At 51.5% G+C, this 15,032-nt stretch overlaps 1 protein-coding gene across 2 annotated transcripts in view; it reads right to left on the reverse strand.

Moving 5' to 3' along the window:
- Window positions 1–359: 359 nt before the first annotated feature.
- The window catches only part of Sptbn4 (spectrin beta, non-erythrocytic 4), a 92,745-nt gene continuing 78,072 nt past the window's right edge, over window positions 360–15,032 (reverse strand). For both annotated transcript variants that reach the window (XM_029479955.1, XM_021166019.2), the window contains 12 exons: window positions 14,686–14,890; window positions 13,460–13,840; window positions 11,701–11,945; window positions 10,485–10,623; window positions 10,288–10,372; window positions 9,468–9,664; window positions 7,986–8,605; window positions 6,371–6,443; window positions 5,546–5,838; window positions 3,917–4,090; window positions 3,721–3,763; window positions 360–1,427 (listed from right to left, as the gene is read on the reverse strand). In XM_029479955.1, coding sequence (XP_029335815.1) covers window positions 1,269–1,427; window positions 3,721–3,763; window positions 3,917–4,090; window positions 5,546–5,838; window positions 6,371–6,443; window positions 7,986–8,605; window positions 9,468–9,664; window positions 10,288–10,372; window positions 10,485–10,623; window positions 11,701–11,945; window positions 13,460–13,840; window positions 14,686–14,890 — 2,614 coding nt within the window. In that variant the 3' untranslated portion in view covers window positions 360–1,268. The remainder of the gene's footprint in view (window positions 1,428–3,720; window positions 3,764–3,916; window positions 4,091–5,545; window positions 5,839–6,370; window positions 6,444–7,985; window positions 8,606–9,467; window positions 9,665–10,287; window positions 10,373–10,484; window positions 10,624–11,700; window positions 11,946–13,459; window positions 13,841–14,685; window positions 14,891–15,032) is intronic.

Raw genomic sequence — 15,032 nt, forward strand, 5'->3', positions numbered from 1 at the left:
CTTCTGCTCATTGGCCTAGAGACTCCAGGATCCACCGGCGATTGGACAGAGAGCTCGCTCAACGCAATTACGGTTTCTGACTCTTTAAAGAGGGACGGTCTTTCCTGGCTTCGACGGGGCGCACTTCGGGGATCCTTTGGGGTGATTTAGTAACTCCCTCCCCCTTTTCTAGGTTCCCTTATTTTGGTATAATACATAACGAATGTAGGCGATTCGTTGAGGAATACGTGCGCAGATCTTGAAATGAGCCTATACCAAGGCTTAGGTATTTGTGGAGTCTAGGAGACTGCCTTCTCGGCCTCGTCCCCACACCGGCCCACCCTCCAATCCTGTCTCGGATACACGAACAAACCAGCGAAGACTGTCAAAGCCAAAGGGTTTATTATAGGTACATACAGTGTGCGCCTGCCACACCGCCCCGCACCCCCCTGCCCTGGCAGCGTCTCCAAGCAGCCACTGGGGTTGCCTGTAACCCTGATTCTTTCCCTCCCAGGGAGGTGCTCCAGCCAGAAGCATGCAGGGGGAGGGCTTTCCCACCCCCTCCCCCTCGGGAAGTGGCATTTACAGCTAGAATCGGGGAGGAGAGAGGAAGACAGTTTTGAACTTTGACTCCCCTCCTATTAAAAGCCTTCGCGGATGCGGGGCGGGGGAAGGAGAGGGAGGTCTACGTTTTTGCAAAAATAAACTAAGTCAGGAATTAACCGCATGGCTCTGAGATGGCGGAGTACAGGGACTAAGGGCCCCTTTCCTCCCTCTTCCCAGACAGATCAAGGCAGCATTGGAAGTGAGGTAAAGGCAGGGAGGGAGTGTGTCCCCTCCCCACCCCCTAGCACCCTGGATGGTCCAGGGGACCTCACCAGCGCCCCCGTTGTCCATCCTTAGGGCGGAGAGGAGGCCAACAAATCACCACCTCCTAGATCCCTCGCCACTCCAGCTTCTTGGGGCAGGATCTGACGATTGGGCAGGGAGCTTGGCTCAACTGGCTCCCTGCCCGGCCCCACCAAGCTCAGTTATTGCATAAAAAGAATGGAGCCCCAGCACCTGGGGTGGGGTTGGCGAGCGGGAAGGGACCGAGATATGGCTATAGGGACAGCAATCCCCTACCACCACCTCTTGGAGTGCAGAAGTCCCTTCTATTTCAGGCCCACAGTGGCACATCCGCAGTCATTCCGGCCCTTGCGGATGAGAAGTTGTCTTTGTGTCCACAGTGCAGAGAGGAGGGGCAAGGAGACTTGTCAGACTCCAAGGTGGGGGGAGGGTACCTGGAATCACTTCCGGCGCCCGCTGGCCCTACGTTCCCCGCCCTCACGCTTGGGGTTGCCCTCATCTGTGGATGATGTGGTAGGTAGTGTCTGACCCCATCGGGCGATCTCTGCGTGTTCTGCCACGGAGTTAGCCACAGCCTCCAGCCAGCCGTTCATCTCCTCCTGACGGAAGACGCAGGACAAGTCCATATTTGGAAGAGGATCTCAACCACACTGCCCTCCCTAGCTTCACTTTCCTGTTAGCAGGATAATGCTGACAGTAAGGATAAAAGAACAGTTACATGCCCCAGACTCCTCTCTAAGCACTTCTGTGGATGCCCCCACTTAAACAGAACCAATAGGATTATCTATAAAGCAGAGACCACCTCCACAAGCAGAGAGAAACAACGCAAATGAAGTACTACTAAGCAGGAGCTTGCAGAGACCTGACACCAGGCCTCTTGCTCATTGGTCCAACTTACTTCCTCTTTACAAAAGCCTTGAGATAAGTCATTTTGTAACCTCAAGAGGACCGGGTGAATAAAGGTGTGCTGGAGCCTAATAAACAGTGAGTGCTCCCTCCCTCAGGAGGAAGGAGAGTGCTGACTCAGGAAGGCTGTCCTCTGCACCCAAGGCACAGCACATGGGTGACAATACACATATCCATCAACACACACACAAATAAAATGTACTGGGGCAGGGTGGTGGGGCACCCCTTTAATCCCAGCACTTAGGAGAAAGAGGCAGGAGGATCTCTGTGAGTCTGAGGCCAGCCTGGTCTACATAGAGTTTTCCAGGACAGTCAAGACTTCAAAGAGAGATCCTGTCTCAAAAAAATAAAAACAAAAACATAATTTAGGAACTGGAAAGTTGGATACATGATTAAGAGCACTGGCTGCCCTTCCGAAGGACCAGGCACCCATGTGGAGGCTCACAAGTACTTGTGAGTCTGGTTCAGGGGTACATCCTCTGGCCTTGGTGGAGCAACCAGGCAGCTATGCAGTACACATGTAAGCATGAAGGTAAACAGACACATACAACAAAAATCAATCTTTTTTTAAAATTTTTCTAAGGAGCTGGGTATGGTGGTGCATGCTTTTAATCCCAGCACATGGGAGGCAGAGGTAGGGGAATTTCTGAGTTTGACACTAGTCTGGTCTACAGAAAGCTCCAAGACAGCCAGGACTACAGAGAGAAGCCCTGTCTCAAAAATAACAACAAAAAGCAAAAACAAAACAACGAACCCAACAGCTCTTTTCTTTGTGTGGTGTATGAGACTACATGCTGGGGTGTGTACCGTGCACACGTGTGGAGGCCAGAGGAGGATCCAAGTGTCTTCTATCTATTCCCTAGCTGATTCCCTCCAGACAGGGTCTCTCAGTGAGCCTGGAGCTTGGTTCACCAGCAAATGCCTGAGAACCTCCTGTATTTCTTTACCCCCACAATTAAGGAATTATGTAAGTCCATGGGCAGCCATGCCTGTCTTTCTTTCTTTCTTTCTTTCTTCCTTCCTTTCTTTTTAATATGGATGATGGAATCCAAATCATATCAGGCTTTTTTTTTTTTTTTTTTTTGTTTTGTTTTGTTTTTTCGAGACAGGGTTTCTCTGTGTAGCCCTGGCTGTCCTGGAACTCACTCTGTAGACCAGGCTGGCCTCGATCTCGGAAATTCTCCTGTCTCTGCCTCCCGAGTGCTGGGACTAAAGGCGTGCGCCACCACTGCCCAGCTCATATCAGGCTTTAACAACAACCCTCTTCAACACTGAGCCATTTCTCCAGCTCCAACAAGGGAATATTTGTTATACATTACATTCAATCCCTTTAGACTTGCCCCCTACCCACACCCCAGCACACTCAGGATAAAATCCTCCCCTAATATTGAGAAGTCCAGCTGCAGGGGACCTTTCTGGAACCATTTACCTCACTCCATCTGTCCTCCTGCAATTGACTCTCTTAAGCCATTGCAATTCTGTCCTCTGGAACACTCAGCCCTGATCACTCATTTTGTTCTGTTTTGTGTTAATTGTGCTTGTGTGAATATATGCCATGTGTGGATATATGCTCTGAGTAGGCAGGAGAGGGCGCTAGAGCCCCAGAAGCAAAGGGAGTTGTGGTATCATGGGTGTTGGGAACCAAACTTGGGTCCTCTGGAAAAGCAGTAAGCACTCTTACCTACTGAACCATCTCTCTAGAACCTTCATCACTCTTTTTTTAAGCTTACACCCATCATCTTTCTGGCCTTCTGAGTTACCATGGCAAAGAAGACAGACCTAGTTATCATGGCTAGCAAGCACCTGCCCTGGACCCCACCCCATGACCCCTTAAGCTCCTCGGTGCTCTCACTGCTTTCCTGTTACAACCCTGACAGGTCCAACCTGTGTGGTTCCTTCTACAGTCCCATTATTTTGATTCAGGAACCACCCTGGAAGCTAAGCCACTTAAAGGTCAACCTGTGGGATGAGAGGATCAGATCTTACCTCATCTTTAGCCTGGAGCAAGAACTCACTGCCATCCTGGGTTCTGCAGGAGACACAGGACTTCAGGTATCTTGAGGAACCCAACCCCTCTCCCCATCACCATCCCATTGTCTTTCAAGGGAACCAAGCATATACAAGGAGGAAATGAAGCAACGCTGGGACCCCTCCCTTCTTCCCACAGGAGGGAGGGACTCACTGGAGCTTGAAGACATGCTTCTTTTTCTTGTAGTCACTAGCCACCTCGCTGGTGGCTTTGTGCAGGCTGAGCAGTGGTTCCCCACCATGCGTGCCCCCTGAGGCTGGGCCTTTGGAGTCCTTGTAGAAGCCCAGCTCCCCCTTGCTGAGCACACAGTACAGGCTCACCCAAGACCTGGGGTGATGAGATGGTGATGAAGGCGGGGCTACATCATTACCATCACAAAGCGTATGCTGGATCATGCTACTTTGGACCTTCCTACCGCTGGCCCTTGGTCCTAGCTACTTAGCCACATGCCAGGCTGTTTTTCTATTAAGCAGTTCCTATTCTGGGAAGTGTGGCCAAGGCTCCCAGAACCAAGCGTTTGCCCAGGCTAGACCTTCCTTATGCTTCCTTATTTCATCCCACATTGACTTTCCAAAAGTAAGGTGCAAGCTTTGAGACTAGGAATAGAGCTTAGCAGGAGGTAGAGCCCTTGTCCAGAATCCACTGGTGAGGAGTTGGAGGTCTGTCTCAGCAGTAATAAAGCCTAAAACCATGGACTTGAGTTCCAGTCCTGATTCCGTTATAAGCCCTTGCCTCAGTTATTGGTCTCATTCCCCCCCACACACAACCTTCAAGAACCCCCACCCCCATGCCACCCCCACCCCCCGATTCATTCACTAGTTCTCATTTCCCCACCATTCACCAAGTTCCTTCAAGGAAGATTTACTACTCTACAGTTTGGAATACGAAGAACTGGTTTCCCAGCCAAAGCCCCAATCTTGGAAGAAGTCTCAGATAGGAAAATAACATATAATAGATATTCCTGTTCATTGCCATCTTGGTCTGGTGGCAAGAAAAAAACCACTATGATCCCCACCGGCCAAGTCTGAACCTGCCCTGTTCATGTCCTGGCTATACCTGTCCCCACATTCCGAATCTCAGTTGGATAAAAATGTATTGGACAAGATGGACTCCAAAAGTAAACACACACATGCACACACGTGGTGCTTAGGCCTGTGGAAAGCTCAGCATTTGCAGCCAAGCCTGACAACCTGCGTTTGATCCCTGATCGACCTACATAGCGTAGGAGAGAACTAATTCACACCAGTTGTCTTGTGACAACACACACACAGCTTTCACCCCAACACAAATAAATATAATTTAGATAATTTAAGAAAAAGCTTCTCGTTTGGACAACTGAGATAACCTGCAGCAATGTACTAGGTTCTCAGTTTGGGCTCTGTTCCTTTTCAGACTCCCCCTCCTCCACTGAAAATGTAGTGGCTGAGGGTTGCCAGGTGGGGGAATCCCTCCGGATCACGGATTGAATGCCATCTTGAGGCTCCAATTCACACCCCATTGGAATTATCTAGAGTAGACTCTACCTCCAGGTTGCTGCTTTATCACGTGAGGTGGTTGCTGAGATTGAATCCCAATTTATTAACGTTAGGGACACTTCTGTCATGCTCCCATCTCAGCTCCAGACACCTCAGTATTGGACACTCAAAGCTTTGGCCACGCCTCTCCATTTCACGGATTGGAAGCTTTGAACTTGAGTCCCGCCCCTCCTTCGGCCCAGCTACTCATTCATTAAATACCCAGAGCAGGCGCCCAAGCCATCCAAAGCCCCGCCCACGCGCTCACCGGTTGGACGACTTGCGGTTAGCGTCGAGCTCGCGCTTGCGCAGCAGGAAGCCCTCGTGCTGCACTGTGTGAGTGGGCGGAGGTGGAGGCGCGGGGGCGGAGCCTCCCTGGGCAGGGGCGGAGCGCGAGCGCCGGCTTCCCCCGCCCTCACCACCCTCTCGAGGCCGTGGCCGCCGGCGCGGCTTGGGCCGGTCCCGTGCCCGCGGCCGATCGGGCCGAGGTGTCCGCTCGGGCGGCTCAAGCCCGTTGGGCAGGCGACCAGGGGGAAGCTCGCGAGGCTGAGGCAGCGACGGCTGTGTGAATGAAGGGAGGGGGGAGAGGGGGATGGCTAGGGGAGCATCCTGTCTCAGGGAGCCCGAGGGCCTGGGGTCCCATGCGTCTTTAGGGCCACCTCTCTTGGAGAGAAACATGGGAAGACCCTCAGGGCTGAGAGGACCCTATAGGTTTTGATAATGGGTCATTCGAATTTAGGCTTTGGAATTCTGAATGTTGGGAGGTTAGGAGCAGGGTCTGAGGAGGCAGAAGGTGAATAGAATTTCTGTATGAAGAATCTTCTTGTGTGACTAATAAGAAAATGGGCACCCCACAAGCCAGGAGAAATGTGGAGTCTAAAATAGATGGGGGGATTAGAGTCCACTATGTGTGCGTGCGTGGAGAGAGAGAGATAAGCCTCCGGGTCTGAGGCTTCATCTTTCTAAGGGAGAGTATGGGGTCTCTGTTGACCACAAGGTCCAGGAAGAAGGATGGGCCTAGGTAATGGTTGCCTCTGAAATCCTGGTCACTAAGAGGGCTTCTACACCCACCCATCCCAGTTGTTCAACTTACCACCCCAGCAGGGATCCCTGGGCCTGCCTCTTTCTCCTGAAGTTGCTCCACAATATCAGCCAGAGTGGCCTTCCTGGAGAAGAAGAGACGACAAAAGAAGTGAGATTCTGGGCCTTTTGCTACTGCTCTGCCTTGGCTGGACAGAAAAGGCTCCAAACCTGGCCCCTGCCTGCAACTCAGCAGCCTCTCACGTGTGTGTGCCTTGCACACTCAGCAGTCTCAACACATGGGGGTTCCTGACACAGCTACGCAATGTACAACCAAATCCCTATCTTCTTCTTCTTCTTCTTCTTCTTCTTCTTCTTCTTCTTCTTCTTCTTCTTCTTCTTCTTCTTCTTCTTCTTCTTCTTCTTCTTCTTTTGTTTTTTTGAGGCAGGGTTTCACTCTGTAGACCAGGCTGGCCTCGAACGCAGAGATCTGCCTACCTCTGCGCCCCGAGTGCTGGGATTAAAGGCATGCGCCACCACGCCTGGCCAAATCCCTATCTTCTTTAAGGTTTTTTATGTGTTTGATCTTTTAAAAATATTTTTCTTTTTAATTTTTTAGGGTTATCTATGTGAATGAATGTTTTGCCTGCATGTGTATACTACATGTGTGCCCAGGGCCCTCAGAGGCCAGAGAAAGACTTTAGATTCTCCTGAAGCTGGACTTCTAAGAGGTTATGAGTCCCCCAGGGTGGGTGCTGGGAACCAAACATAGGTCCTCTGGAGAGCAGGAAGTGCTCTTAACCACCGAGCCATCTCTTCAGCTAAATATATATATATTTAGCTTTCCAAGACAGGGTTTCTCTGTATAGCCCTGGCCATCCTGGAACTCACTCTGTTGACCAGGTTGGCCTCAAACTCGGAGTTTTGGGATTAAAAGTGTGAGCCACCACCATGATTACCTGTGTGTGTGTGTGTGTGTGTGTGATGTATGCACATGTATATACACACACATATATATATATACATGCACACATACATGAGAGTCAGGGTCTCATGCAGCCCAGTTTGACCTCTGGCCTCCCCGAGGATAACCTTGAATTCCTGCTCCTCTTGCCTCTACCTTCCAAGTGATGGGAGTACAGGTCACCCCACTGGCGTGCCTTGTTCGTTTTAGAGACAGAATCAATCTCTCTCTCTCTTTATTTATTTGTTTGTTTATTTATTATATGTATCAATCTCTCTCTTTATTTGTTTATTATATGTTAAGTACACTGTAGCTGTCTTCAGGCACCCCAGAAGAGGGCATCCGATCTCATTATGGATGGCTGTGAGCCACCATGTGGTTGCTGGGATTTGAACTCAGGACCTTTGGAAGAGCAGTCAGTGCTCTTAACCGCTGAAGCTATCTCAAAGGTAGCCCTGGTGCTCAGTATGTATTCAGACCCTGCTGCCCTTTGAGTTTTAAGCAGATCAAAGGGCAAGCTGGTGGCTCCAGGCTTTTAAACATCCTGTTGTTTTTCTCCATACACGCCCCTGAGCTCCCAAGTCCCCTGGGCTTCCCCTCCCAGCCCTAAATGTTTTGGGTCTTCACTGTCTGCTGATAAGGCTGTTTCCCTCGCTGACCCTGGCCCTCTGGCCTCTGCCTCCGCTTTCCCCTTCTCTAACATCCTGGTCACAGAGGTCCTTACCCTTTGACCAGCTCTCCCCTGGTGGGAGTCTCCTGTTCGCTAGACTCCTGTCGTTCTATCCGCCGCTCCCGCCGCTCCCGCCGTCTCTCCATCTGCTCGTAGCGACCTAGAGTAAGGCTGTGCGGCCCCTCGTGGTCCGCGGACTCCTGGCGCTCAGGCCGCCGCCTCCGCGCTGTCTCCTCTGGTTGATCCACGGACTCCTGGCGTTCTGATCTTCGTCTCCGTGGCAGCTCCTCCGCACGATCCGCTAACTCCTGGCGCTCCGACCGGGGCCGGACCTGTTCCGTCGCCGCCGGAGTCCCAGGGGTGTCCGTCGTGTCCAACGCTGCGGCTGCCGGGGCCGCGGGTTCTACCTTCCCGGAGGTCTCTGGCAGCCGGTCAATGCGCGGCTGGAGACGCTCAGGCTTGAGCTCCTGGCGCACATACCCAACCCGGGTCCGCACCTCCGCTGACAGCGTGTCCGAGGCCCTGCGGGCCAAAGGCTCCAGGCCCCTGTCATAGCCCCCTGGACGCAGCAAAGGCGCTGCCTTGGCCGCCAGCTCTGTGGGGTCCCCAAAGAACTTGCGCCCCAGTAAGGGGGTGGGTGGCTGCTTACTCTGTTCTGCCTTGAGTTTCTCGATCTGGGAGTAGAAAGGTCAGGTCAGGTTGGGGTGAGAGAACGGTTCGCGAAGGTGCTGGGCGTTCCCCTTCTCTGCTCAACTTAGTTCACTCGGAGACAGGATTTTCTGCCACTGCTTATTCTTAGCAAAGACCTTATTAATACCTATTCTTTCCACAAACACCCATTGTTCTTGTAGAGGTGTAGGGATTTCACTCTCTGACTTTGCCTCTGTCTGTCTCTGTCCCTCCCCTCCCCTCTCCTCCTCTCCCTTCCCCCAATTCCTGGTCCTCCCTTTTGTTTGTTTGATCTTTGTTTTGTGGAGTGTGTGTGATGGGTAACTACATGGGAGACAGGGTTTCACACAGCCCAGACTGGCTCCAAACTGAGAGTGACTTTGAACTTCTGATCCTCCTGCCTCCACCTCCCAAATGCTGGGAATTCTGCTGTGTGCCACCACATTTGACAACTAACCCGTCACTTCTCTGGGTGCTTTTCTGATTCCCACCGGCATGGCATCTTCCTAACAATCCCCTTCAACAGGACTTGTCACCCACATTATTCTTCAAGCTTCCCATTGGATTCCTCAAGACCAGACCTTTGTTTTTGCAAGAAGGGTTTCTAGAAATCCAGAATCCCCGCCCCACCCTACCTCGCCCCCCCCCATCTCATCTCCCCAGCCGCAACCATTTCCATTATCAAAAATCTTGGCTCCCTCTGTGCTGTTAACTATCAATTACAGGTCTGTTCCTCTGCCTTCCCCTGGAGCCCAGTAAGGATCTATGTCTAGTTCTGCCCAAAGCTCTGGACATTCAGAGCTGCTGTCAGTGAGAGATTTATATATAGTAGGACGGTGAGTGGGAAGCGGGGATCTGGGGTCTGACCGTGGTCAAGCGCCGCAGAGAGCTGAACCTCTCCTCCCAGGCCGCAGCTGCTTTCCGGAAGGCCTCGTGTCGCCGGATAAGCTGCTCCACCTCATCCACGCTGCTGCCCAGCTCCCGGCTCTGCAGGAGCGGCTCCTGAGCTGTCAGCCAGGCGTCAGCCACCACGGCCTCCTGAGCAAACTGGTGTACCTCCAGCACTGGGGGCAGGCACGTGAGATGAGGCACTAGGAGAGCCTGAGGTCTTTCCCCAGGGTGAGGGCTATGGTTTTCTAGCCTCCCATGCCCCTGGGCTATTCCCAGTCCAGCCTTAGGAGTAATGGAGACTAGGCTATTTAAATATACATTGAACTGATTGTGTGTGTATGAGGAGTTATGTGGGATCCAGGTCTCCCCTTTCACTAAGGAGGTCCCGGGAATCAAACTCAGATCATCAAACTTGGCAGCAAGCGACTTGACTCACTGAGCAATCTCTCTACCGTAGGAACAGGGGCTATGTTGTTTCTTTGAAACAGGGTGTCATGGGACAACAGGAATGGGCCACCACATTCAGTTTTACGAGGCTCTAGATATGGGACCCCGGGCTTCGTGCATGTAAGCAAGCACTCTATCAACTAGGCCACACTCCCAGTCTCTGGGGATGTTTCTAAAGATACCAACAGCCCTCGCCCCTTCAGTGACTCCACCCTCAGGTTTGGCTTTGGAGACCCAAAGTTGGTGTGCAAAGCATGCTCATGTCACCTGTGACCCCTCTGCCCTTGGCTAGACATTCTGAAATATGCCTCCTGTGTCCCCGATGTGCCTTGTCTAGGCCCTTACTCACTCTGCTGCAGCCACTCCCAGTGACGGTCCCACTTCTCCGACACCTCCTCCTTCCGGCTTCCCAGCTTGTCCAGCTGGGCCTGGATCTGGGAATGCAATGCATGGGTGGGTGAGCTAGGTAGCAGGTATGCAAAAGGAAGGAGCAGAGATGGACCTGCCCTCACCTCCCCCCCCCCCCGCACCTTGTGTCTCCCCCACCTCATCAGCCATGGCGCTTTTGTTGAGTAATAGAGAACGCCCCAGCTCCTGGCAGGCTGCCAGCTCAGGCACGCGCGCCTCCAACTCTGTCTTCAGGCCCTGGTGGTAGTTCATAAGCACCTCCACCGATGACACATCCCTGCAGTGGGCAGGGGACAGGGATCTAAGCTGCATGCAGATACCCTCACCTGACCCTCAGATGCAACTCCCGCTGAACACAAATCCTCGACACTGCCACTGCCGTTCTACAGAATTTCAGGACAGCAACCTTGTCTGGCCAGGTTCTGAGGAGCCAGGGTCTTCATTAAGTCAGTGACTCAAAGGTGCCAAGTTTTTGCTTTAGCACATCTAAAATAGCGAGTCGAGTCTTTCTTCTCTTTCTCCTCCTCTGACAGGCTCTCCTGTAGCACTTGCAGGCCTGGAATGCACTATGTAGCTAAAGATGACTCTGAGCCCATCATATTCCTGTTTTCACCCTCCCCCCAAGGGTGGAGATAACAGCTGTGCACCTCTGCATCTAGTTTTGTTTTTTGTTTTGTTTTGTTTTTTTTTAGATTTATTTATTTATTATATGTAAGTACACTGTCGCTGTCTTCAGACACTCCAGAAGAGGGCGCCAGATCTCGTTACGGATGGTTGTGAGCCACCATGTGGTTGCTGGGATTTGAACTCTGGACCTTCGGAAGAGCAGTCGGGTGCTCTTACCCACTGAGCCATCTCACCAGCCCTGCATCTAGTTTTTAAAAACTTGAAAAAAAAATGTTTTAACTTTTTTGATGTGGGGCTCATGTAGCTGAACTGTCCTCAAACTCAGTATGAAACGACCTTGATCCCTCGCCCTCTACCTTCTCAGTGCTGGGATTGTAAGCAGGTGCCACCAGACCTGGCTTTTATTCCACACTGGGGACTCTACCCAGGGTCTCTTGCATGCCAAGCAAACACTGTGCCAACTGAGCTACAGCCTCAAATCTTTGGTTTACCGTAGGCAGGGTCTTGCTAAGTTACCCCACACGTGCCCTGAACTCTTTCTCCTGCCTCAGCTTTCTGAGTGTCTGAGTTGACAGGTCTGTGCCACGAGGCCTGGCTTCTGCCAGAACTATTGTGCGAGAAACTAAGTAAGCATCCAGACCAGCACACGGCAGGGGAGCTGTCAGGCCCTTTGCGGTTCCTATCGCGAAGGGGCTTGTTCGGGATCTGGAAGTGGGTTAAGGAGCACCTGGGTTTGTCAGCTGCCCCGATCTGGCCCGCGATGCCGTCCATCCAGGAGAGCAGGTCGCGTGCCTGGCTGTGGAAGCGCAGGGCGTCGGCCGTGGAGCTGACGTGCAGACGAGCATCCTCACAGGCTGCTAGCAGCTCCTTCCAGCCCTGCAACACCTCCTGCTCGCGGCTGGCGATGGCCTCGGCGTGCTCGCCCGCGTACACCGTCCGCAGCTGGGCCGCCCCCTCCTGCAGCTGCCGTACCTAAGAGACAAGCCAGGTCCTGCGCCGGTCCAGCGCGGGCACAGGCTCCACCCTCCTATTCATCTTATTTGACTCAACCTCCATCCTTTTCTCCTCCATCACCTGTGGACCATGCCCCTCCCTCTTTCCCCACTTCAGAGGTCCAGGGTCATTCTTTTCTCCTTCCCCAGCTCCTGTAACTCAGGCTCCTCCCTTTGGCCCCGCCCCTGTGGCCCAGGTTCTTCCCCCTGCCCCTCTGCGACCCAGAACCCTCTCTTTGGACTCTTTCTGAGCCCTGTGGCCAAGGCCCCACCTCCTTTCTGTCCTAAAGCTCGCTGCTGACTTCTCAAAGACTTGTGACCACACTCAGGCCTTGCGGACTGGTCCTCTACTGACTTACCAGTGTTTTGGCTTTTATCTTTACGACCAGGTTTCTTTCTGCTTTTGTTCTGATATCTCTGCCGTGTCTATCGCCTACTTTTGCCTACCGATCCACCTTTCTCTTCTCTCGAGCCATCTGATATTCTCAGGAGCCCTCTTTCCACCCTGATGTCCATTTGGCATAATTTCCATTTTTTCCCCCTGTTCCATTTACATCAGATCTACTAGCTTCCTACTAGTAACCCAGTTTCCAAATATGTATTCAATTTTTTGTTTTGAGACAAGGTCTCACTATGTACTCAAGGCTAGCCTAAAATTCAGGATCTTCAGCGGGGCATGGTGGCGCACGCCTTTAATCCCAGCACTCGGGAGGCAGAGGCAGGCAGATTTCTGAGTTTGAGGTCAGCCTGGTCTACAAAGTGAGTTCCAGGACTTTTGGTTTTTTTTTTTTTTTTTTTTTTTTTTTTTTTTTTTTTTTCCTTCTTTTTTTTTTTTTTTTTTTTTTTTTTTTTTTTTTTTTTTTTTTTTTTTTTGATGATACAAGGTCACACTCTGTAGCTCAGGCTAGCCTTGAACTCTTGACAAGCCTCCTGTCTCAGCCTCCCAAGTGCTAAGGTTTCAGGCATAAGCTACCTTGCCCAGCTTAGATCATGTCATTTCTGATAGAGACAGGAGTCTCACTGCAAGTTCAAGGCCAGCCTGGTCTGCATAACATGTCTCAAAATAGCTAGAATTTCACAGTGAGATTGTATTTAAAAAAAAAAAAAATTAAAGGGTTGGAGAGATGGCTCAACAGTTAAGAGCACTGACTGTTCTTCCAGCAGTCCTGACCAATTCCCAGCAACCACATGGTGGCTCACAACCATCTGTAATGGGATCTGATGCCCTCTTCTGGTGTGTCTGAAGACAGCTACAGTGTACTTAGACATAAAATAAATAAATCCTTTTTAAACTTTTAAAATAATAAATTTTCACATCCCCACCCCATCTCAACTGGCTTTCTTGGCACCTTGCAACCAGTCTGCTTTCTTTCTTCCCAGTTCCCTCCTGTCCCCAGGCTGCTTTCTCCTCCTGTCCACTGCCTGCCTGCTGACTACACACCTGTTGTCTGCCCTCCCAGCCACATAGTCAGGCCCTCCCACTCACCACCTCACCTGGGATACGAGGAGCTGCAGGTCGTGCTCAAAGGCTCGAAGGGTCCGCTGCATGGAGCTGGCGCTGGGTCTGGGTTCAGGTGGTGCCGTCAGGCGGGGCAGCCTCCTCCGCTTCTCCTCGATCTGCCCTTGAAGCTCCCGGGCATCGCTGAAGAACTTATGCAGCTCCCGAGAGGCAGCGAGCAGCTGGGCCCGAGTGCCCATGAGTTCCAGCAGCTCAGCCCAGGCCTCGTTCAGCCCGTCCTTCCACTCGGCCATGGTGGCCGCCGCTGTGTGACCACACTCAATCAGCTCGTCCACCATCTGGTTGACCGCCGCCAGCCGCTCCCGCCCTGCGGTTCCTGTCTCACTGGCAAACTCTGAGAATTTCTCCTGTAGCACCTGGGATCAAGACATGAGATGGGGTGAGAAAAGACCGGAAAGAGGGTGACAGTGCCCAGCCTCCTCCAACCTGTTACCATGTGACAGTTACAAATGATGATAATAATCATAGTAACAAAATAATATCTGATAGTTCTTGACCATTTTGTAGCAACAATATAATAAATGTTAAAAAATATATATGATATATAATATTAATAACTAACATCATGCTAGGCATTGAGTATACCATGCCCGGTTTGTGTGTGTGTGTGTGTGTGTGTGTGTGTATGCGTGTGACAGGGTCTCAGATAGCCAAGGCTACCTAAAACTTACTATGCAGCTAAAGATATGTGGAACTCCTGATTCACCTGCTCCCACCTCCTCAGGTGCCACGAGTGCTTACAATATACGAATGTATGTGCTTCAGGGCCATGAGGTAGGGTAATTGGAAAGGAGGCCCAGAGACTTACATACACAGTGGCTGCTAGTACTGTTGGTATGTGGGGGGTTTGAATGATCATGGCCCCCATAAGATCACATGTTTGAATAGTTGGTCTCTAGTTGGTGGAACTGTTTGGGAAGGATTAGGAGGTGTGGTCTGGTTGAAGAAAGCCTGTCACTAGGGACAGGCTTCGAGGTTTTAAAGGGCTTGGCTCATTCCCAATGTGCCTCTCTCTGCCTCTCACTTTTGGATCAAAATGTAAACTCTTAGCTGTTTCTGCCGCCATGTCCGTCATGGACTCTAATCCTCTGAAACTCTAAGTTCAATTAAACATCGTCTTTCATTAGTTGCCTTGGTTCCAGGGTTTTGCCATCACAACAGAAAAGTAACTAGGACAGCACAGCATTATAAGAATCCTCACCGATACGTGTTCAAAGTCCTGGCCCAGCTCCGGGGAGCCAGCTACCACCTCCTTCTCGGCTATCCAGTGCTCCAGCTCATCCACCTGACGGCTGAGCTGATATAGCCAGTACTGCTGTTCCAGGCTCACCCTGCGCTCCTCACCCAGCTCCTTGAGCGCCACATAGAGGCGATCCACTTGGGACTGTCGGCGACTGATTTGCTCACTGATGATGGAGATGGGGGATAAGAGAGAACCCTTTGAGACTTCTGGGAGCACTTGTAACCTCCCCTTCCTAAGCCAGGACTGTTTCCTCCTGAATCATTGCCTGGGTCCTAATTCTTTTTTCTTTCTTTTTTTTTTTTTTT

Source organism: Mus caroli, chromosome 7, assembly GCF_900094665.2.
Source record: "Mus caroli chromosome 7, CAROLI_EIJ_v1.1, whole genome shotgun sequence".
NCBI lineage: Eukaryota > Metazoa > Chordata > Mammalia > Rodentia > Muridae > Mus > Mus caroli.